The 23407-nt window shown below is 56.6% G+C and overlaps 6 protein-coding genes across 6 annotated transcripts; 4 read left to right on the top strand and 2 right to left on the bottom strand.

The window, feature by feature from the left end:
- Positions 1-508: 508 nt before the first annotated feature.
- On the bottom strand, positions 509-1039 carry CCM_02088 (uncharacterized protein; the record flags this gene model as incomplete). Its single annotated transcript, XM_006667242.1, has 1 exon — positions 509-1039. One exon carries the CDS (start codon positions 1037-1039, stop codon positions 509-511), a length of 531 nt encoding a protein of 176 aa, XP_006667305.1.
- A 4402-nt stretch (positions 1040-5441) lies between these two features.
- On the top strand, positions 5442-7800 carry CCM_02087 (acid sphingomyelinase, putative; the record flags this gene model as incomplete). Its single annotated transcript, XM_006667241.1, has 5 exons — positions 5442-5599; positions 5680-5755; positions 5813-6120; positions 6182-6390; positions 6449-7800. 5 exons carry the CDS (start codon positions 5442-5444, stop codon positions 7798-7800), a joined length of 2103 nt encoding a protein of 700 aa, XP_006667304.1.
- A 118-nt stretch (positions 7801-7918) lies between these two features.
- On the bottom strand, positions 7919-10418 carry CCM_02086 (alpha-1,2-mannosidase family protein, putative; the record flags this gene model as incomplete). The annotated part of the gene is made up of 2 exons (XM_006667240.1): positions 7919-8567; positions 8626-10418. 2 exons carry the CDS (start codon positions 10416-10418, stop codon positions 7919-7921), a joined length of 2442 nt encoding a protein of 813 aa, XP_006667303.1.
- Positions 10419-12943: 2525 nt separating this feature from the next.
- Positions 12944-14359, top strand: CCM_02085 (glycerol uptake facilitator, putative; the record flags this gene model as incomplete). Its single annotated transcript, XM_006667239.1, has 3 exons — positions 12944-12986; positions 13055-14039; positions 14206-14359. The coding sequence occupies 3 exons, from the start codon at positions 12944-12946 to the stop codon at positions 14357-14359; spliced, it is 1182 nt and encodes a 393-aa protein (XP_006667302.1).
- Positions 14360-16633: 2274 nt separating this feature from the next.
- On the top strand, positions 16634-19188 carry CCM_02084 (cytochrome P450 family protein, putative; the record flags this gene model as incomplete). Its single annotated transcript, XM_006667238.1, has 4 exons — positions 16634-17050; positions 17140-18012; positions 18076-18362; positions 18843-19188. The coding sequence occupies 4 exons, from the start codon at positions 16634-16636 to the stop codon at positions 19186-19188; spliced, it is 1923 nt and encodes a 640-aa protein (XP_006667301.1).
- Positions 19189-21570: 2382 nt separating this feature from the next.
- CCM_02083 (sugar transporter, putative) lies at positions 21571-23252 on the top strand (the record flags this gene model as incomplete). The annotated part of the gene is made up of 2 exons (XM_006667237.1): positions 21571-21821; positions 21884-23252. 2 exons carry the CDS (start codon positions 21571-21573, stop codon positions 23250-23252), a joined length of 1620 nt encoding a protein of 539 aa, XP_006667300.1.
- Between the last annotated feature and the right edge of the window lie 155 nt (positions 23253-23407).

Raw genomic sequence — 23407 nt, 5'->3', positions numbered from 1 at the left:
GTGATGAACTTGCCGGACTGATAGAGTCGTCGGCGGCAAAGACCTCGGCAGAAAACTTGCTTGTTATATGAACATTGCGCTACACTTTGAATTTCAAGGTAATTTGACCTGTATTTTATAGTAGCCGCAGACACTGACGCTGCTTTCGCTCGAGTGTTGGTGATGGTACCAAGCGCTCAAGGGTAACAGACACGGGCCGTCTCACTGCAAAATGACCTCCAATTGAAGATAATGGGTATTGAGGGAAATAGTCGTAGTGCTAGATTTTATTAGCCATTTAGCTTATGATGTCAACTGTGATGTTACCTTGTACTAGCAGTCTTTTGAGCCGTGACTTTTGTTGGCCTACATATTCACGGTACACTCAGTGACATGGCGGCAAAATAGTATTCAATTTGGCTATATAAACTTGGCATTGGCTAGCCGGGAGGACCTAGAATACTATCTGGTGAATGGCCCATGAGGGTCCTCATCACACCAGGCTTGTAGCACAGGCAGCTCCGAAAATCTACGGGCAGTTGGCGACAGTGTAGTAAGCCTTGCCGTCATCGAGAATGGCCTGGATGTCTCTGGCCTGTCCCTGAGCAATGCTCTGGGCGGCGGCAGCAGCCTTGGAGACGATGGTGGCGACGAGGGTACCGGAAGCAGTGTTGATGTCGTTGATGTTGTTGCGGACGAGGGCGCAGTTGCCGGTGGCGATGACGGTGGGACGCTTGTTCTTGAGGTCGGTGACGAGGGTCTGCGCATGGGTCTTGAAGGTGTTGACGTTTGCGTTGAGCGCCAGAGTGTCGGCGAGGCTGAGAACGGGCTGGCCGGCGAGGTTGGTGTTGCCGCTGATGAGGTGGTTGATGAGCGTGGTGGCAGCGGCCTGCACGGGGACCGTGTTGCCGGTGAAGCCGACGACGGCGACGTCGAGATTGTCGACGTCGGTCTGCACGGTGCTCAGAACCAGCTGGAAGTCGGAGAGGGCCCGAGGAGCAATGTTGGCAAGGGCGCCAGCGCTGAGGAAGGCAACGGCAACGTGAGCAGAGTACTTCATGGTGAGAAGCTGGGTGGTTGAAATGAGATTTTGAGAAGTGTTTGTTGAGTGGCAGAGGAAGGCAGAGGAGTGTCTGTGTTGATTCAGATATCAAAGGCAATTTGAAGAGAGAACAACGAGGGTTTTTATATCTGTTCATGAGTATATAACTCTCATGCTATCCTTGATGAACCTCGTTTTCATGTGCTCCCGAGGCCCAGCTCCGCCTGATTCTAGCATTTGCACGCCACAGATGCTGAGTATTTCCAACCAGAACCGTTCGTTCTGGGACATCGTTGCTGACATTACCCCGCATGTTGCCTGATGTCGTCTGGGAAAGGCAGCTCTGGAGTCTTGACCAGCTACGGTCCGCCCCGTCAGCCAGTACAGGAACGGCTGCGATGTAACTCTGTTTGGTATCTGATTGGTCAGTTATATTAATTAACTTTATAGATGCTGCAGAGCTGTTCACGCTCCACGAGGCGGGTCCAACGGGTGACCAGCGGGAGCCAGACATTGAGTTCAAACTGCCGGACGATCAAGTCGAGTGCCGCCATCGTCACGCATGGGTTACCTCGCTTCATTATGTCAGTTTGTACAGAATTTTGTCCTCGGTATCTCGTGTGAGCTGGACATATGTGTCACAATTTGAGAATATCTTGGCTGGCCGCGGTTTGTGCTTCCCGGTCTTGCTCGCAGCCCAAGCTGACAGCACCACGCACAACAACCTTTCTCCAAGCGACGACTGACGCGAGCAAGATCTACATGGGAATAAAAGGTTATTGTCTCGAGTTACACTGCAGAGAAACTCTTGGCTGTATGTCTTGATGCGGGAAGATCGTGCGAAAGCGGCCATGAGATACGGGAGCAGCCAATGGGGCTGGGATCCATCTCATAGATTTCTGCCCTTTCTGGCGGACTTGCACCCTGTACATTTTACCCCAGACTATACATACATGGCTTCGAGTACCGACATACATTACAAAGGGCAGATGCATATAAAGTGAGCCGGGTGCTAAGAAACAGCACAGATGCACATACGGAAGTGCGTCGGTGCTAAGAAACAGCCCACCGACCATGGACTAACAAAACTTTATTGGAGTTGGGTAGAGACGGAAAACATTGGGCAGGGGCCCGAGGCTTGGTCCCGAGGCTTCCATCCCATCACTTGAGCAATCTCCAAGAAGCTCGCTTCGCTCACAGAGGCAACCTAACCCAGCTCTAGCGCCCGCTCATTCAAGCTCGAATGCGAGAGTGACAGGTCCGCCACTGTCCATGGGACGGCCGAGTAGACGGTGGCGTCGATAGTCAACGCCACCTTGGTCCAATCGAGTAAGAGCCACGGTGAGAGGATCGCACGCAACTTCCTGGGGTATAAATCCGCGGCGGGGGGAAAGGCGAGTCGGGCGAACTTTGTGTTGCCGCCCGTTGACGGGTTGGCTAATAATAAAAGAAGAGCAAGCCCACTGGTAGTGTGGCGGAACGGCTCTGAGGGTGGCTCCGTATAACTAGTCTCGCATTATGACACATTGGGAAGACTATTTTTACGTAGCGGGGACCGGGCCTAACGATATTAGCAAAGGAACAAAACCTGCATTACGAATAAACGAAAATTTTCAGCCTCTTGGCTTGGGGTGGGTGTGGGTTTGCCGCCATAAACTGGCCATGAGAACAAGAACAGGTGGTTTCCGCATCTGTGCAATGGGTCTATTGCTGCAAGTTCATGCCCAGTTTGATGAGACAAGACGCGGCCATCGTCCAAGCTTGGAAATAACTGCTCTCGATCGGGAAGGGGGGCTTGAGCGGGAATCTTGTTGCTTGGTTTCCCCGTCCTTCCCCCAAGTTCAAACCCGGACCCAGCTTACCCCGCGCATTGTTGTAGTTGCCAGTCCGTGCCAACTTGGCAAGAACCGGGGTGAAGTAAACCTACTTTGGAGCGGGTAAGCATGGGGTTCGTGTCGGTCTATTGCCCAAATGGGTTGGCATCGCCCGGCCCCGGACGCCGCTTCATTGGAGGCAACAACGGTTCGACAAGTGACTTGACCACACTTTCTGCTGTGGCTTGGCCAAGGTGCTAGTCTGGCAGGTTGGTGGCTGCTCATTTCCTGGTCATGCAGCTGAGGCTCCTCGTATCCTGGAAAGAACGCAATAGACTCATTTCGCTACTGCAGCCTGATGTTCCGCCCGCAGGCGCTCGCCTCGGTAGCTTGTGAGGATGTAACAGCGAGCCAGACCGTCGAGAAGAGCCGCTCTCATAAAGCTGACCTCGCCCGCCCCGTCCTGTGTACAAAGGGAACTTTTTTCCGCTTGATTCAGCAATCAAACTCGTCAACGTCACTCGTTTAGTCCTCCTTGCTTCAACCGACCTCTCTTTCCACTGCCTTCAATCCCCATAACTATGAAGCTGTCCCAGATTCTGGCCGTGACCGGCCTCGTGAGCCGCTCGGCGAGCGCCGCCTCCCTGTACGACACGATTGTCGCCGCGGTGGAGCAGTCGGACCGGGACACGATCGCGCTCAACGCGGCGGCGGCCGGGTTCAACGGCGACATCAAGCCCGTCACCGACGCGGCCAACGTGCTCGTGGCCAACGTTGTCAAGAGCCAGGAGACCATCAACGCGACGCCCGGCGCGGACCTGACGACGTCCGACGTCGCCAACCTCGGCACCCCCGTCTTCGCCCTCTACACCGACTCGCAGACGCTCGTCGCCACGCTGACGGCGCAGCGGCCCGTCGTCGAGCAAAACAGCCTCTGCGGCCTGGTCCAGTCCCAGACGGCCGAGATTGCCGCCAAGTCCAACGCGCTGATTGACACCATCAGCAACCGTGTGAACCCGGCGGACCGCGAGGCTGCCGCTGCCATCAGTGGTCTCATTGTCGAGTCGCTGAACCAGGCTATTGCCGCGTACAAGGACTGCAAGGATGCCAACCCTCCCACGTCGTCTTCCACCACTGCTTCCTCTACTGCCACCACTGCTACCACTGCTACCACTTCCTCTACTGGTACCACCTCGACCGGCACTACTTCTTCTACTGGCACTGGCACCACCACTGGCACCACCACTACTGGCACCGGCAGCACCTCGACTGGTACCGGCACCACTTCCTCGGGAACTGCAACTACCAGCACTGGCACCACCGGCACCGGTAGCACTGGCACCGGTAGCACTGGCACCAGCACCGGCACCACAACGACTGGTACTTCCACGAGTGGTGTGACTACCAGCTCTCAGTGGAACAACGGAACTACTACTACTGCCCCTGGTGGCGGTGTCACGGTTACGACCATCTGCACAACTCCCTCTCCTTCTACCACTGGCGGTGGCAGCGGTGGCAGCGGTGGCAATGGCAATGGCGGCTCTGGCTCCGGCTCCGGCTCTGGTAGCGGCTCCGGTTCTGGCTCTGGCTCCGGCTCTGGTAGCGGCTCCGGTTCCGGCTCTGGTTCCGGCTCTGGCTCCGGCTCCGGTGGTAGCGCTCCCCCTGTTGTTGTCAACGGCGGCAGCATCATGGCTCCCGCCGGTGCCCTGGCTCTCGCCATCGCCGCCCTCGTCCTGTAATCGGTCCTCTCTTCACTTCCATGTCCAGCACGCTTCGACGTTGTCTCTTTGGAAAATGTCCCCTTTACGAGCGAAAATGTACCACCTAGTATACCTCTTTTTTTATCTTCTACTACAGAGTTTAATCTGGCTTTTATTTTCCATTGTACACCAACCTTTGCCTTTGTGAGTATGTACCATGTTCCTTTTCCAACTCGCTTCTCGCCTTGGCGCAATGACAGGCTGCCATTTCCCCAGACAGGGTCATGAGACTCGTTGCCGATTTCATCATGTTAGCGCCACTTGGCCTTGCTCAGCCATACACTGCCCACCCCGTCGCCCCTGTCATTAGCGGCCGCTGGGCTGGGGGAAGGGCTGAACTGCCTAGTTCATAACTTAATAACTAGCTTGTTAAGAATACATGACTGAGTAACTGGGCCAGAGCCGTACGAGATAAGTCTCCGCTCGCCCACACACCTAAAAAGCAGCCGTTGCCAATCAACTGCCAAGAAGGCGTTGATAATTGATAATAGAGCGTGGGGGATATACACCAGGGCTGTCAGGTCCCATTGTCATATGCCGCCATCTCAATGGCACTGCGTATCCAAGCTTTTGACTGAGCAGCTTGACAATTATTCCCAGTTTCCCCTCATGGGTGGAGGAAGCGCTGGTCGTTCGTATGGGCGCCGTGGCGTCTTAAGCGCACATGCCCGTGATGAGGCTTAATCCGTGCGCGTCGAGCTGAGGTCGCATGCGGAAATCTGTTAAACGTCGGCGAACAACGTACTTTAGCTTGATCATGTCCCCTTTTTCCAATCTCGCTCAGGGCGGGCCTCTTCTCGTCCTTCATTTCCATCACGAATTGGACGCAGCAACTCTCCACCCGCCATGCGTCTCCGTTGCTCAGCATTATTGCTCCTTGGTGGCGTCTTGCAGTCCGTAATTCCGGTCCAGGGCCAGCAGCCCCTGAAGCATGACGTGCTGCAGAGGTCCCTCGAGGCCGGCACTTGGGCGGTTCAGACCAGGGACATGTTTGAGCTCAAGACGTGCGAATCCTGCCAGGTGGGCTCGCTCTTCATCAGCCATGCGGCCCGTCGACTAACAATATGTGACAGAGCCTTATTAGTGTGATCAAAGGGCTGGTCGCCGACAGCGACGAGCCGCTCATCTCGATTGGAAAAACCCTCTGCTTGGCCAGTACCGTAAGAAACCGTGTCTGCTTGCCCAGGATTCCATCACCCTAATCCTGCGATAACTAGTCTTATGATGAGGAATTCTGCGCGGGTACAATTGAGCGCGAGGTGCCCGCGCTGGCCGCCCTGGCGCGCAACGTAGAGCCCAACTCGACGGCCGCGATCCAGTTCTGCATTACGTTTCTCGGCGTCTGCGAGTACCCCAAAGTCGACGAGTGGGCGGTCCCGTTCCCGTCGAAGCCGTTTTGCGATGCGAAAGCGCCCGCGCCCAGCAGCAAGAAGCCGCTCAAAGTCGTTCACTACAGCGACATCCACGTCGATCCGCTCTACGTGGCGGGCACGAGCACCGAGTGTAAGAAGCCAATCTGCTGCCGGTATGTCATGTCCAGCTCCCAACGTATCCTTTTTGATCATGCGTTCATGTTTGTGAGCCAGGCAATTCTCCAAAGATGACGAGCCCGGTAATGCAACGTCTCTCTCTGGTCCCTACGGCGATCACAACTGCGGCGTGCCCGCCTCGCTCGAGCTGAGCATGTACAAGGCCATCGAGAAACTGGTCCCGGACCAAGCATTCACCATCTTCACCGGCGATATCGTCGATCACATGATCTCGAATACCAGCAAGCAGTACAACCTAAATGAAAGTAAGCAAAACTTGCCGCACGGCTTCCTTCCGCGCTCGCCACTGACAACGTCATTCAGTCGACGACGCCTACAACAAGATGAACGACAGCTTCAAGCTCGTGTACGGCACCATTGGCAACCACGAAGTGCACCCCGTCAACATCTTCGAGCCCAAGTCGGTGGGCAACGCGTCGCAATGGGTCTACGACGCCGTCGCCAAGAAGTGGGCGGCGTGGATCGGCGACGCCGCCAAGCAGCAGGTCCTCGACACCGGCGCCTACTCGACGCTGTACCCCGGGGGCAACCTGCGCGTCATCTCTCTCAACACCAACATGTACTACCGCTTCAACTTTGCCGTGTACGGGCACAACATGCCGCGCGATCCCAACGGCCAGCTGGCGTGGCTGGTCGCCGAGCTGGACAAGGCGGAGCAGGCCGGCGAGAACGTCTACATCATCGGCCACATGCCCATGGGCACGTCCGACGCGCTCCCCGACCAGGCCAACTACTTTGACCAGGTCGTGCAGCGCTATGCGACGACGATTCGCGCGCTATTCTTTGGCCACACGCACGACGACCACTTCGAGGTCAGCTACTCAGACTACGCCAAGCGCGACGCGCAGCACGCGACCGCCATGTCCTACATCTGCCCCTCGCTCATACCCACGGCCGGCATGCCCGCCTTCCGCATCTACGACGTCGACCCGGACACCTTTGCCATTCTCGACGCCGTCACCTACATCGCGGACATGTCGGACCCGGCCTTCCAGACGTCCGGGCCCGTGTGGAAGGAGTACTACTCGGCGCGGGCCTCGTACGGCCCCCTGTTGTCCCCGCCCGTCGCGGCCGGCGCCGAGCTGGGCCCCTCCTTCTGGCACAACGTCACGGCGGCGTTTGCCAGCAACGCGACGCTGTTTGGCGAGTACGTGTCCCGGAAAAGCCGCGGCTGGCGGGCCAAGCCGTGCGACGGGGCTTGCAGGGACGACGAGATCTGCCAGCTGCGCGCCGGGCGCAGCCAGGACAATTGCCACAAGATCAAGCCTGGTGCGACGTTTGGCAAGCGGGATGGTGGGCTGCCGCCGAGGCGGGCCAAGTGCGACGATCCCGTCATGGCGGATATGCTGCGTCTGCTCGCCACGCGGCAGGATCTGCTCGAGGAGCTGCAGGCCGGGTTCGTGGCGAGACGCGCTACGATTATGCCCTGGAAGCCGGAGGAATCGGTCATGCGCGCACGGTCGGCCGTTTCGCTGGGATCGAGGGACGATGAGGCGACGTGTGTGGAGCGTGGCTCAACCACTTCAGGTAGTGCAAGTGGCACGGCGGCTTCACCTTCGGCAACAAGTCCGTCACAGTCGTCCGCTCTCACCTTGCAGCTTTCAGTGGTGCTCCTAACCATCACTACGCTGACTGCCATACTATGCATGTGTTGAGGGCCAGCGCTTCTGGTTACACGGCTTGGCAGCAAGACTAGCATGTACAGAGGGGCTTACATGGTACATGGTATCGAATATATTCATAGCTCAAATACCGTTACACAGAGACTCGTATTTACATGGAGGGCTGGTACAGCTGTGCAGACCCAGGGACAGACCATCTCCTGGACAGCGTTTGGTTGTTGCTCAGATACGGACCCAAGCTAGGCGGCAAGTCGGCCACAGCCGTGCCCCAGCTGCTCTCATTCTTTCCGAGCGTCAAGACAAGCTCCTTGCCCTCTGTGAAGAAAGAATGATCAATCCAGTTCTTGGTATACTCCTTGCCGTCGAGCGTTGCGCTCTGAATGTAAATGTCATGATACGCGGCGTCAAAGTTGACGTTGCGAATCGTAGCCGTCTTGCCCGTGACGGGATTCTTGATGGACACGCTCGGAAAGAAGGGTGGCGTGATGAGGTAGACGTCCTGTCCGGGGTTGGGGAAGAGACCCATCATGCTAAAGGCGACAAAGGAGCCCATGGCGCCGCTGTCGTCGTTGCCGGGCAGACCGGGCGGCGTCGGCTGGAAGAAGCGCGGAATGTAAAAGTGGCTGCGCTTGGCGGACAGGGCGGGACGGCCGGCGTAGTGGTACTGGAACACGGTGAGAAAGGCAGGCTCATTGCCGATATACGTGATGCCCTTGTCGTGCAGGTAGTCGAGGCGGCGGCAAAAGGCCTCCGGACCTCCGTAGAGGGTGATGAGGCGCGCCTGGTCGTGAGGAACGAAACTGAAGCCGAGGTTAGCACTTGTCACTTGTTAGTTGTGGACAGCAGTGTGCTACTTACAACCCGTATTCCCAGATGCTGCTCTCAAAGGTCTCGGGACCGCTGTTCTGGAGCGAGCACACGCTCTTGTCGTCCAAGTTGCTGCACTTGAGCGGGTCCTGATATCCCCAGGTCTGGTTGAGGTACTTTGGCTGGAAGAAGCCCGTGTAGCCCGTGTCGGTACCGTTGGCAAAGGCCGACTTCTGATCCGCGCGGTACAGGTTCTCCCAGTGGCGGCTGGACTTGATGTACGTTTCCTGCTCGTCCTTGTTGCCCATGCCGCCGGCCATCTGCGAAATGGCAAAGTCATTGTACGCATACTCGAGCGTGCGGCTCAGACTGCGCGTAAGGGTGCCGAAGCCCTTGTAGTCGAAATCCTGCACGGGGATGTAGCCGAGTGAGTTCCACGCGTCGATGCCGCCGCGGCCGTGGCAGCACCAGTCAAAGGGCTCGACCTCGGCGTCCTTCTTGACGGCCGCGTAGCCCTTGTCCCAGTCGACGCCGTCCTTGATGCCCTTGAGGTAGGCGTCGGCCAGCACATTGTCGGCGTTGGAGCCGCCCTGGGTGTAGCCGCGGCTGAGGCTCATGCGGCAGTCGGGCAGCCAGCCGTCGTGCTCATAGGTGGAGATGAGGGAGCGGATCATTTGCGACACGGCGGCCGGGTCGAGGATGGTGAGGAAGGGCAGCTGCGAGCGGAAGAGGTCCCAGATGCAATAAAACGAGTCAAAGTACGGCTCACCGTCATTCCACAGCGGGTTTTCGCCCGTGTAGTTTTGCGGGTTGACCATGGTGCGGTAGATGCCCGAGTAAAAGTTCTTGATGAGCGATGCGTCCACGCCTTCCGTCACGACCTGGATGTTGCTCATCTTGGCCTTCCACGCGTCTCTGGCGTCCTGCGCATGCATATCAAAGTCGAAGTCGGGCACCTCCTGCTCGGCACTGGCACAAGCCTGGTCCTCGCTGATGAGACTAACGCCCACGCGCGCATACACGGGGCTGTGGCCGTCGGCGAAGCGCACAAAGGCGCCACCGGGCAGGGGGTAACCGTTGATGGAGCGTGAGATTTTGAGGTCGTGGACGTCTGCGCTCGCGCGGCTGTCGACAAAGATGCCCGCATCCGCAATCGCGGGCCCCTTGAAGTCGGTGCAAAAGTAGGCCCGGTACGTGCCCTGCGAGAAGCTCGACACGAAAAGGGCATTGCCCTTGATGCGGCCCGACGTGGTGTCCACGGCGACGCTGGCATTGTCCTGGCGCGAGTTGGACAGGTCCGTCAGGTCCTGCAGGATGAGCGGCTTGTCGCCGTCCTTGCCGGTAAAGGTAAACTTGAAGAGCGCGGCGTGATGGGTGGCTGTCATTTCTACCTGGGGGCCATCGGCGAGGGTGATGCTAAAGTAGCCTGGCTTGGCGACGACGCTGTCATTCTTGAACGTGCCGTGCTGCGCGCGCGTCTTCTTGGGGAAGTCGCAGCGGTTCACGTCATTGTCGGCGCACGCGTTGTAGGGGAAGAGCGGGAAGTTGCCCAGGGATGGCGAGCCGCCGGTGCCCGAGTCGTGCAGGACGCTGAAGCCGGTGACGGGGGTGCCGTCGAGGGTGAAGCCGCCCTGGTTGCTGCCGCTGGTAGTGTCGGCGACGGCCTTGGCCATGCCGTACGGCACGGTGGCGCCGGGGAAGACGTTTCCGCCATTGCTGGAGCCGATGAGCTGGTCGACATAGTCGATTGGGTCGATGTTCTTGTCGCGAGATGTCAGCGCCGCCGCCGCGCGCGCGGCGACCACTGGGAGACAGAGGGCCAGGAGCTTGAGTGCAGGCGCCATAGCTTCGATCGTCTTAGGGGATCGAGAATAGACAAGGAAAACCTGGAAAAGAGCGAGCAGAAGCACGGGGGTGCGCCCGACTCATATGTGCTCTGGACCAGGACCAGCCATTGCGCTCTCACTATAGCGGTACCAGGCGCAGAGAGCAGCCCATACTTTCTCTAGATGGCCCTGTGAAGCATGTCTCATCGGCGGCGAGATTTCGCGTGCTCTACGCGCACGGAGCAGGGTCGCACTACGGATCCTGCTGTCGATCATGATGGCTCGCACGCGACGTGGGAATACTACCCCGGATGGTGAGGAATGTGTCACCGGCTCCATCACGTGGAATGCTCGCCATGGTCACGGTACCCAGCCTGTTGTCTGACGTGAATGCTGCGGGTAGATGGCCGAGATGTAGATTCCTTTCAAATTGGCACTGAGCGATGTCATCTTTCTGAGGGAGGAGCGAGGAAGAAGAACAAAAACTCGGTACTAGCTGCATAAATGCGGCCACTCCCGGCCTAATTAAACTTGCGCCCGTTGTGCATGTTGGATGCGCCCTCATTTCCAAACGACAGCGCCCGTCACGCGTCGAGGTGGGAGATTCGGCTACCTGCTCAGGGGTTGTATTGCGATCGTAGGGCCTTGAAGATGGAGATGATAGATGTTCTGGTGTTGCTTGGGTACCAGTATTATGTGTTGTTTGTTGAGTATGGGAATTTTAAGCCTCCATTCCCATTGTCAGGGTATGTGCCTGGATAGAGTGGGTCCATTCTGGCCCTCAACCAATCAGAGGTCTCAGTTCTGTTGCTTGCGCAGGCGGATGACTTCCAACAGACAGGAATAGAAGAAGATGCGTCGAATTTTCATCGTGTCGAATATATGTGCAAGATGTTTCTCTTTCCGGAAGGAGGAACAAGTGTTGACGCTAGTACTGGCTCTGTGGTGGGTGCATAGGTGCTCTCCTGACCCTCTTGGAGATAGAATCGAAGGATCAATAAACCTGCCGATTCAAAAAGGTCAACTGCCGGCGTCAAGAGTAGAGAAGTAAACTTGACCCAATTTTTCATGCGGCCAAGCTTCCAAAATATCGAAAAATGTATGGTGGATCAATGCAGCGACCATGACGGAGCACAGATGATGGCAAACCAATATAGGGTACGTATGGCCTTTGTCTCACGGCATTTCCTGACCTGCAGTGTGCCCTGCAAACAACCTCGTGGCCAGTATAGAGGCCTTGGCAAAAGACAGTTCTTTACCAGAATCGCTTGCCGGCGCATCTCGGGTGGCTGCGGTTGATGTACCAAGTCTCTTGGCATGGGGCGGGAGATGGTGGGCATTAAGCTGGACGCCAAGAAGTGTCAATAGGCCATCTACTGATATGTACAACACTCTTGTGCTTTACCAAGGGCCGCCTGTATAACCACATGGTATATAATTTACCAAAAAGGCAGCATCATCTTTAGATGGCAACAGCGAAACACTGGGGAGGCCACGACGGAGTTTACCTCGACTCGTCCGAAACACTCCACTTCGCCCCAGTACCAGTTCAGTTCAGTTTATTACCAAACCCGGCTGATGCCAGAGATCCGACCTCTCCGTAACTTTAGTTTTGTGGATTGCGGGGGAGGTTGTGTGTGTTCCCGGTTCCCCCGCATTCGTCCCCCTACGTCGTCGTCATCCATCCTCTCTCGACCGGAACTGACTCTACTTCCCGCAGTTGTTACCCGGTAAAGACGTTGTCAAACAGAACTATACTAAGCGCCACGTTTTATTGTCGTCCAATGGCTTGGAGAAGCAACGATGACAGGCCGACTTGAAAAGCCTCGTGGCCGGTGCGCAAGCCATGTTTCGGGGCAAGACTAGAAAAAGATGAGATTAATTCCCATTTCCGACGACCGGGGAAACCCCCCGCATAGAGCCTCGGCCGAGAGAAAGTGATGCTGCTTCGTTATTGGTCTAGACACTCTTCTCTGGTTTTGCGAACACTCCTTCCGTCCTCCACATCATGGTTCCGGCTCAGACGGCGATCCCAAGCTACTTACCCCAGAAACTGCATCGCCTCACTTCTGAGCCTGTTTTAACCTTTTCCAAGTGACCTCCACTTCCACTCCATGTCCGGGGTTTGTCCCATTCGCAATATTGAATCCAGACTTCGCGGTCGGGTTGCGGGTTGTCCGCGCCCCCGTCAGTGAAGGAGAAAACAAGAGTCGACAACAGCCGCTATCCAACAAACTATTGGTAATGGGGTGTGGATTCACCTCCTCCGCACCACGCAAATCGTGGAAACTGGCTTTCGAACCGGCACATAATTGCCTTGCCGCTATTCCCTTTCCTGCGTGCTTTTGCGAAAGCTCCCCCAACAGTTCGGGTGTACGGGGGAAACCAACCCCGTCCGGGAAGCGGAATAGCTCGAGTCGAGACAAGATAAATGTTCGCGGCTGCCCCCTCAAAACATTGCAACGACCCTTTGTAGCAGCGCCGCCACCATACCAGCCCATTCTCTTCCGTCAAGAACTCACAGAGAGGTTTTGCCAGCAGCCATGTCCTCCTCCTCCGATCTCAATCGTCTCCATACCCATGACTGTAAGTGCCGTGTCTGCCGTCGTCGGGCCTAGCAGTACCTGGCACTGACGCTGTTGTGCCGTTTGCAGTAGAACTTGGCGTAAGCGAAGCCATCGCGCGACACGTCTCCCGACATGTCGTCCAGCCCAAGCCCGTCTCACAGCGGCGCCTCGACTTTGAGCGCGCGCGCCCCCGCTGGGTGCGCGAGTGCCTGGCCGAGGCCACGGGCGTCTTCTTCTACGTCTTCCCGGGCATCGCCGCCGTGGCCAGCTTCACGCTCAACCTCGAGAGTCCCGTCGGCGTGGCCGCGTTTGGCAGCCTGTTCCAGATTGGCTGGGCGTTTGGCTTCGGCATCGCGCTGGCCATCATCTGCTGCGCGCCGACGTCGGGCGGCCACTTCAACCCGTGCATCACCATCGCGCTCTGGTTCTGGCAGGGGTTCCCGCTCAAAAAGGTGCCGCAGTACATTGTCAGCCAGATATTCGGCGCCTTTATCGCGGGGTTGATCGTCATGGGCATGTACTGGCCGCAGATTTCCGCGATGAAGGCAGAGTTCATCGCTGCCGGCAAGCCGCTGGTTGCGAATGGCGCGCCTGCTAGTATCCTGTGTTCGTTTCCGAATGCGAACCAGACGAATCTGGGCTTCCTGTTCATGACCGAGTTCTTTGTCGACGCCTTCCTGGCTCTCGTCATCTGGGCCTGCATCGACCCTGCCAACCCGTTCATCGCGCCGGCGAGCGCGCCGTTTGTCATTGGCGTTGCGTATGCCGCCATGGTCTGGGGTTTCGCCGACATCACCATTAGCACCAACATGGCCCGTGATCTGGGCACGCGCATCGTCGCCGCCATCTTCTTCGGCAAGGAGGCATTTACGTACATGACGTACTCGCCCATCAGCATCCTCGTCAGCATCCCCGCGACGCTGCTGGCCACGGGGTACTATGAGTTTTTGATGCGTGACAGCCTGGATCGGATTCACAAGGGACATGCCAAGTTCGAGTCGGGTAACGAGGGGCTGATGCGGCACCTGAGCAGGAACACGGCGGCGGCTGTGGACGACAGTGATACCTCAAAGTACATGGAGCACAGCAGGCAATAGCGATAACCATGAGCAGGCTGAGATAATGGGGTCCAGACCAATGCAGAAAGTACATGCAAAGCCGAGATGTAGCGAGAAAATAGACTCAACATTTTTGTCCACTGGCCGGCGTGCGACACCGCACTTACTTGTCCAATGTAGCATCGATAAATCCGGGGCAAGCAGAGTCACCAAAAATAAGTCGAGAATTTTTCTAAACATCCTGGCGGATTTCTCTGACCAAAGCGCGCAGTACGCCGTCAATGGCAAGGCGCTGCGCAAAGTCGACTTTGTGCCAATCTCGGCCAACGCATGACAAAGGCCATCTGTTCTTCTGGTTCTACCCCACTGTACAAACATGCCAGGACAAAGAAAATTGTCATCTGGCCCAAAGATGCGTCATCCCTACACCGATGTTGATGTTGATGACCGAATTCTACGGGCTGGCGCGCCCTGCGAGGTCCGCGTCCTCGGGACCGTGTACAAGGGAGCGTAGCCCTGTGAGGTCCGGCGTCCTCGGGGCCGTGGACAAGGAAGCGCGGGCGCTCACCCTGGTCACCACGTAGCTCTGTGGTCCTGGCTGCCCGGCAGGCTCGGCTTTTGGCGCGCTGAGAAGCTGCTGGAGCCCGGATTGGGAGCCTAGGCGGGGTGCTGAAGTGTATGGATGGTCACAACAAACTGTGCGGATTCGAAGTCCCTGGCTACGAGGCTTGAGGAGGCAGGCGGGAGAAGATGTGTAAATATTTGCAGCATGCACATGCAGGGTCCTGTGGCTGTAGAAAAAAAAGGGTGTCCTACCAATCCGGCTTCTGAAAAGGGCAGGCGACTCGTTCTTTGAGCTATTATAGTGGCTCGTCGTATGGCACCCTTCGCAGCTGTGACGTGGCGTGCCGTTCTGTCGTCTGAATAAACATTTCACCATGCTCATCCTGTTCTGCGACGCTGCGGACAGCCATTTCATGGACGGCTTCTGTAGCTTGCGGGAGCGGGCGCTGTGCGATCCGTTGCATGACACATGCCGCAGCCTACACGTCATGGCCGTCTATCTACATACGAGCTGCTTCTATGCAATGTCTTGGCAACAGCAGCGACCGGCGGGACCTCGTCTAAAGCGCGACGGCTAACAGATGCGAACAAGTTGAATCGTGCCGTCGACGGAATATCCAAATATCCCCAGCCGGGCCGCACAAGTTGGCTTTGCGGAGATGATGAGGCGGAGAATGCTTGTTCTTTTTTATTGTGGCGACACGTGGGTTCATCCCCTTGACCGTTTAATATGGCATGTTAGTATAGCGCTGGAGTGTTTCATCGGATCATGCATGCGGATGCGGACTTGACGCATCTCGGGGTCGGTCGAAGATGGCGACGCCCCATTGTCCGACTCGAGTGGCGTCGTCTCACATGCACAACATGGCAGGATATCTGATTGCAACCGCACCGTCTTTTGTTGCTGCCTAGGCAGTTCGTCGATCCCCGGAGTTTTCGCTATTACTAAAACGACAGAGAAAACTCCGATGCAGCCCACTTGGCTGACTTTAGCGTCGTGTTGTCGTCCAGGGAAGCTAGATGTGTTGACTAAATTAATGAATACATTATTGGAGCGTCACTGATTCGCTGGCAGTACGGCAGAAACACGCCAAGCCCACTGTAGATGGTTGATGAACATCCGGTTTCGCCAAGCAACAGGGCTGGCTGATATGCGGCGCGGAGCATCTTACTTCGCCGCTCGCCTCGACTTTGTATTTTCGCTGACTGAGTACCTAGTAGAGACCATCTGCTAAGACGAGCATAGCCGAGCAGTTTCTACACATGAAAAACGGACTTCTGTAGACGGTATCCTCGGGGCTACATGTGTCTTGAAGGGTCATGTTGGCGGGCTGTGTTGATGTCGTTTTGCAATGCGCAACCTGTTAGTGGATGGCTCAACAGTTTAGTGGACAGCTCAACTTGCGGAGTAGTTACGGATACTTGGAGGACAAAGCCTCCTCTTGGCGGCACCAATCTGCGGAACAGGATGAGAAGAGCGGCTTCCACGCATCTGCCTCGTCTAGGGCATCTCAAGCCGTACTCACTCCAATACTTTAGTTGGTTGATCAAGTTTGTCAAAAAGTACATTCATCGGACCGCCGCCCAATCACAGCGACGGGGCAAGTGGCCGCAGGTGGCTCCGGAGCGGGAGACGTCCCCCTCCCGGCTGAAGCTGAGCCCTCCGTAGCGCTCCCCTTCCCCAATATTTTTATTTTGTCCGGATTGTAGTTGGCCATGATTTTTCGAAATGACGCTCGGGCGACGCAAACGGGTACGGCCTTGAAGAGATTCCCCGCCCCCTGCGCCAACGTGTCGTGTCGCAAGCCTCGCAACTTCCTACGCAAGTGCCAAGTAGGGGGGGGGGGGGGAGCAGCACTGCTATTAGTGCCAGTGCTTGGTTTGTTCTTCGGTCCCATATGACATGATATGCGCAGCTTTTTTACGGAGTAGTCTACTCGTATATATAGACCTCTCTGGTAACCCTCCTTTACCTTACCCGTCCTTTGGTTTTTTTTAGAGGAACCCCAAAATCGACAATACACCAAGAATAAAAAAAGACGTCATGGCGGTACTCTCCGTCATTTCCCTCCCTGCGCTGCTGGTCTCGCTGGCCGTGGCCTTTACCCTCATCCGGCTCATCGAGCACATCCGGTTCCGCAGCAAAAAGGCGCGGCTGGGCTGCCAGTCGGCCGTGTCGGGCTTTGGCGGCGACCGCGCCGGGCTGCATCTCATGCGCGCCGGCCTCAAGGCACAGCGGGAGAAGAAGGTGCCCGACTGGATGCGTGCCGAGTTTGCGCGGCTGTCGGCCCGCGAGGGGCGTCCGGTCGGCACCTTTGAGATGAGCGCGCCGCTCTTCCGCCGCGTGCTCTTCACCGCCGAGCCCGAGAACATCAAGGCCATCCTGGCGACGAGCTTCAAGGACTTTAGCCTCGGCGACAACCGCATCGGCAACTTTAAGCCGCTCCTCGGCGACGGTATTGTATGTGTTTTTTTTTTACAGACGTGCCCAACCATGTGGTGGGAGAGGAGGGAGAACACCCTGGCTAACATGTGGAACCTTCTTTCTAGTTTGCTTCGGATGGCAAGAAATGGGAGCACTCGCGCGCCATGCTGCGGCCGCAGTTTGTCCGCAGCCAGGTCAGCGACATCACGCTCGAGGAGACGCACGTGCAGAACCTACTCTCGGTGCTCGACGCCCAGCGCGACCCAGCCACCGGGTGGTCGTCGGCCGTGGACCTCTCGCCGCTCTTCTTCCGCCTCACGCTCGACTCGGCGACCGAGTTCCTCTTTGGCGAGAGCGTCAACAGCCAGCTGAGGCGCGAGGGCGAGGCGACGACCGACGCCGCCGCCTTTGCCACGTCGTTTGACGCCTCGCAGAACCAGCTCGCCGTCGCCGGCCGCTACGGTAACAACTACTGGCTCGGCCACACGCGCGCCTTTCGCAGCGACGTGCGCGTCTGCCACGAGTTCATCGACTACTTTGTGCAAAAGGCCATTGCGGGCCGCCGCGGCGCCGGCGACAAGGCCGAGGACGCCGAGCGATACGTCTTCTTGGAGGCCATTGCGCGCGAGACGGAGGACCCCGTCGAGCTGCGCTCCCAGCTCATCAACATCCTCCTCGCCGGCCGCGACACCACCGCCTCGACGCTCGGCTGGTTCTTCTACACCCTCGGCCAGCCGCGCTACCAGGCCATCTACAACCGCCTGCGCGGCACCATCCTGGACGAGTTTGGCACGTACCGCGACCCCAAGCCCATCACCTTTGAAGGCCTCAAGAACTCGACGTACCTGCAGTGGTGCGTCAACGAGGTGCTCCGCCTGTATCCCATTGTGCCCATGAATGGCCGCTCCGCCGTCAGGGACACGGTGCTGCCTCTGGGCGGCGGGCGCGACGGACGCTCACCGATCCTGGTCAAAAAGGGCCAAGACGTTGGCTACTCGGTATGTTCCCGTCCCATCTCTCTGCCTCCCCCTTTTTACTATTTATACTAACACCCGCGCAAGGTCCATGTAATGCACCACCGCACCGACCTCTGGGGCGACGACGCCGACGAGTTCCGCCCTGAGCGGTGGGAGAAGCGCAAGCCCGGCTGGGACTACCTGCCGTTCAACGGCGGCCCGCGCATCTGCATCGGCCAGCAGTTTGCGCTGACGGAGATCACCTACGTCGTGGTGCGGTTGCTGCAGCGCTTTGATGCCCTGGACGGGTCGGCGCTGCCGGCTGAGTCCCACGGCTTGGGCCTGACAAACTGCCCGGGCGAAGGCGTGCCTTTGAAGCTGCACTTTGCCGAGTAAAGCAAGAGGCGGCAGCAAACGAACCAACAAAGACTATTTACGAAACAAGAAGAAAAAAAACACGAAGAGACAGTAAGCTCACGCTTACAGGTTCTTGGGATGACCTTGTACGATTGACGGACCCTGTTGGTCCGGGGTGGGATACTCTTGCATAGACGGAACCAGCAATTTTTTTGGGGCGGGGATTTGGATGCGCCTCAACTCTTTTTATTTACGGCTCAACTCTTTTTACCTGCGGCTCAACTGTCCACTAATTTGAGACAGGTTTGAGCATGCCACGAATTTGAATGAAACTCATTACTGCGTACTCTGGTTATGGTTACGGTCTTGAACGCTACGACTGACATTGCACAAAAAATCACTGTAACGGGCCGTGCTGTTTGACGCCACTAAATTAAGCCTGTGAAAGGGTTTCAGGGAACTTTTGAGATGTCGCGCATGTGGCGTCTGTGTCTGCGCCCGCAAGTGCTTTGCAGTGTGACCGTGTCCCCATTTACCGTCGGCACACGGCAGCGGCGTCCCGAGTATGTGCTGTGGAGGGTCTCATGGAATGAAGACGGTCGCATCGATATTTCGGAACAGAAAGGTGACCAAGCCCACATATGGCTTTCGACTTCCGAGCTGCATACGGCTTACTTACTCCCACCCACAGCAACTGGATTCACGCCCCGGCACACCGAACTAGGTCTTACAAGATCCTGTGCAAGTGCCAAGAAAGATGCTTTGGAGATCTGGCGGGATCTCACCGTCTTAGAAGGGCTGCTTGAAAAGGTGTTGATGGTAGCGTGGCACGCAATGATGGAAGAAGAACTTGAAATATAGCTTGGCGCATGAGACTAGTAAAACGAGAACAACTTATTATAGCGGCAAGTGGAGAATAGAACATTGGTAAAAAATGGCGCTTGGGCCATGGATGAGAGATGTATCGAGAGGCGTGATCTTATTAGGGCGGTATCGGGGGCAACGATGACAGAGGGGCAGGTGGCTGAGGGGTCTAAGGTATGAAGTCGAGCCTGGAATTATTTCGCCATGGCTGTAGTCCGTAGTACAAGAGGCACTATCGATTTCAAGTTGATAGAAAGATGGGTGAAATCCGCGAGCGCAAAGGATGTTGGTCAACCGTTATACATGCAATTCGTCGGTAGAGCAAGGGTACGCCGTATGCGCACTGTAACGACCGTGGACGCATGTTTGGGGCGAAATTCTGGGCTTCGATCTTACCAATCTACCACCTCGACATGTTCTGGCTCATAGCGCGACATGTGTAAGCGTCGAGGCGAATAGAGGTAACGTCCGGAAGAGAGAAGCCGAGATATAGCGGGCATATCCGTAGTAAGCTGAGTGCTGACCGGCGGGTGGCGGATGCGGCTCAGTTTGACACTGGCAAGACATGGGCCGGCCTGGATATAGTGTCAGCAGAGAAGAACAAAGGACTGCAGCAGGGTTGGGCATAAAATGCGATGACGAGGATCATTTATGGCCCGGCGGTAAGAATAGAGTGATAGAAGGAGGTCAAACGAAGCAGTGGAGGAGACGAAGCGATAGAGTTTCGGTAGCCCGGATTGGAGCAAGTGTGCGTTCAGATGCAGCAAATGAGAGAAGAGGAGGATACGGCATGCGGAAATATATAGACATTGTGATTGGCAAATATGGAGGGAGTCATTGGACAGCCTGGTGGTGAGAACCGGTTGGCTAGCGAGATGCTATGCTACGTATGCCGCGTGCAAGGCTGATTCAGTTGAAACGACAAGAAAGTTGGAAAACAAAAAGAGGACTGGGTATGAACATGAAAACGGCAAACCTCGGTCGAGTGCATGTACTGGTAAGTGATCGTTTCGTGGACGGATAAATACGTGTGTTTGGTGGCTGAGCGGCAAGTCGGCACCGGCGTGAGGTGCCTGTTTTGGAAAGCAGTATGTTGGTATATCCGTGGTAGCGCCCGCAGACAGTCGACTAGCGAGAGCCGCTGGAATAGTGCTGCGCCACTCATGGCTCATGCCGAGACGAGACAGCGCGAACGGACAGAGCAAACACTGCACAAATGCGAATCACAATATTCGTATAGTCGTATGTACCATGCTTCATCATCAGTGACTAATTCGTACTTGACTTGCCTCGGGGCTTGTTGTAGCGTCCGGTTCTGTGGAATGGCGAGCTATCTACCTAGGTACAGCGGGTTCCCGTAGTCTTCGGGCGGCAACAACCACTCTTTCAGGGCATTTATTATAGGCAGCTTCCCGGCAATAAGACAAGTCTTGCTTTCCCGTGCACTGCCCTCGTCCTCCATCATCATCACCACCCATCGCCATCGCCCAGCATCAATTATACCCAAGACGGGTTTCCTTTCATCGACGAAACCCGACTTTCCGTCCACTTGCGCCTCCTCCCACTTCCTTCCCCCCCTATTCGGCCCTGCCCAGCCCAGCCTGCTCATGCGGCCGCAGATCGCCAATCTTTTCGTTTGTCCCACACCCCCCTCCCTCGTTCTTCCAACTTTGACGCCAGTCGTCTTTCCTCAGTCGACATTGCGTTGGTCGTTTTGGGGGTAAGTATTACCATGTGAGTTTGATGACTTGATGCCAATAAATGGAAATTAATAAAGCCTCTGGGACTAACGTTAGCTGCCGCCACGTCGAGATTAGTGCGTACGCCCTCTCCCAATCCCGCATCCACATCCCCACGCCGGCACTCGAGCACTACTGACTCTCCTGAGTCGGCCAACAAGGGTCCATGGCTGAGGCTGCCCAATCGTGTTTGGGGGCGTACAGCCACGACGCACACTCCTCATGCAGCCACGCTCGACACACTGACACACTGAGTATCAACTCAGTGGTTACGGAGTAATAGAGGCTTCACCTTTTGCCTCGACCGCCGTCTTTCGCATTTTCCGCACAACGACAACCTCCACTACCTCCTACTGCACCTATGCCGGCTCCGCTGTTGTTGCTACCCATTTAGCTATACAATAGTGCATATATAGAACCGGGCCTGCCCTGTCACTTCAGACATGTAAGATTGCGCTTGCTTGGCTAGACTCGGCTTTGGCTTCTTTTCCCCTCGTCCTGTCCTGCCTCGACTTTTTTTCTCCTCCATCGACACTTTACCTTTACCTCGACACACATCGCCGCACGGAACCCATCATCGCAACTGCACAGAGTCCACCATCACAAACCGCGCAGCGCATCTCGCTGCCCCTCGCCCGCAATGGCTTCCAACGAATCGAGCGACTACGCCGACAAGCACAACTCACCTGTCGTCGCTGACTTCGAAACCACGCGCCACACGTCCAACACCAGCTCCGTCGACGTCGATGAGCATAGCCACCTCACCCTCTTTCAAGCCATTAAGAAGTGGAAACGCGTCTTTTGGTACTCGCTCGCCATCTCCTCCACCATTCTCATGTTTGGCTACGACTACGTTATTGTCGGCAACTCGTCTTCCATGCCCGCTTTCCAGTACGTCTATTTTAGCTGCCCAAAGTCGAAACCCCAACCGACCAACAAATTGACCTCCCTAGGCACGATTTCGGCCAATACTACGAGGAACACTGGATTATCCCATCACTATGGCTTGGTCTCTGGACTTTCATCTCCCCCGGTGGTATGATGATTGGCTCTCTGTTTGTTGGCTACTTTCAGGACTGGTCCGGTCGCAAGGCCTCCTTCTTTGTCTCTTCCATTCTCGCCGCCGTCGCCGTCGCCGTCTGCTTCTGCTCTCAGTATCCCCACGAAATCGGCCACCGCCGCGGCACCTTTCTCGCCGGCAAAGGCGTCCAGGGTATCGCCCTCGGTATGATGATGACCACTTGCCAGACCTACCTCTCCGAGATTGCTCCTCCGAAGCTTCGCGGCCCGCTCCTCGCCTTCTTCCCCATCTTCACCCTCGTCGGCCAGCTCATCGGCGCCCTCGTCATTTACGGTCTTGTCTCCTCCCCCAACGGCTACGCCATCGCCTTTGCCACCCAGTGGATCTTTGCTGCCATTGCCTTGGCCGTCTCCTTCATCATCCCGGAGAGCCCCATCTACCTCATCCGCAAGGGCCAGATCGAAAAGGCCCGCGCGGCGCAGCGCAGACTCGCGGGTGAGGGAAGCGATCCTGACCGCATCCTTGCCATTCTGGAGCGTGACATTGAGCACGAAACCCGCCAGACTCCCGCCACCATGGCCGCTTGCTTCTCCAAGATTCAACGCCGTCGAACCATGGTTGTTCTCTTTACCAGCGTCCTTCCCCAAGCGTTTGGCCTCACCCTTCTCTCCCAAGCCAGCTACTTTGGCCAGGTTGTTGGCATCGAAGCCAAGATCAGCTTGGTCCTCCTCATTGCTGGAGTCCTCACCGGCTGCATTGCCAACATCATTAGCATGTGGTCTATGAGCCGCTTCGGCCACCGCACTCTCTCCCTCACTGGCCTCGTCGTTTGCGGCTTTCTCTGGCTAAGTATGGGCATCGCTGGCAGTATCGCCCACAACATGGCTGTTGCCTGGTTCTGCTCCGCCGTACTCATCCTCGTCACCGCCTTTGGTGGTCTCACCGTCTGGCCCGCCTCGTACACTATTGGTTCCGAAGTCTCGACACTGCATCTCCGTGCCAAGGCCCAGGGCGCCGGTTGGTTGTTTTCCAGCGCCTTCAGCGCCGGATTCGGTCTCGGCCTGCCCTACATTTACAACCCCGACGCCGGCAACCTGCGCGCCATGGTTGGTTATATCTTTGCCGCTTTTTGCTTCATCAGCCTCATGGTTACCTGGCTGTACGTCCCCGAGATGAAGGGCCGCACTGCGTCCGAGATTGACCGCATGTTTGACCTCGGCCTGAAGACGAGGGAATTCAAACATTGGCGTGCCGATAGTGGCCTCGAACCCAAAGGGTACACGACCTCGAGAGCAGTCTAACCCATTCTGCTTTTACATGATTCATGACTTTAGCGACTTGCATTTCTACACAAACATTTACCGTATATACCAATTGATTTCAAATATTGAACCGAGTCGTGTGGCACAACGGTACCAACAGTTTACAACATTGCCCTGAATCTCGTGTGACAGGA

The sequence above is a fragment of the Cordyceps militaris genome (assembly GCF_000225605.1).
Source record: "Cordyceps militaris CM01 unplaced genomic scaffold CCM_S00002, whole genome shotgun sequence".
In the NCBI taxonomy this organism is placed as follows: Eukaryota; Fungi; Ascomycota; class Sordariomycetes; order Hypocreales; family Cordycipitaceae; genus Cordyceps; species Cordyceps militaris.
The sequence above is the reverse complement of the archived record's forward strand: the minus strand, read 5'-3'. Positions and strand labels throughout refer to the sequence as shown.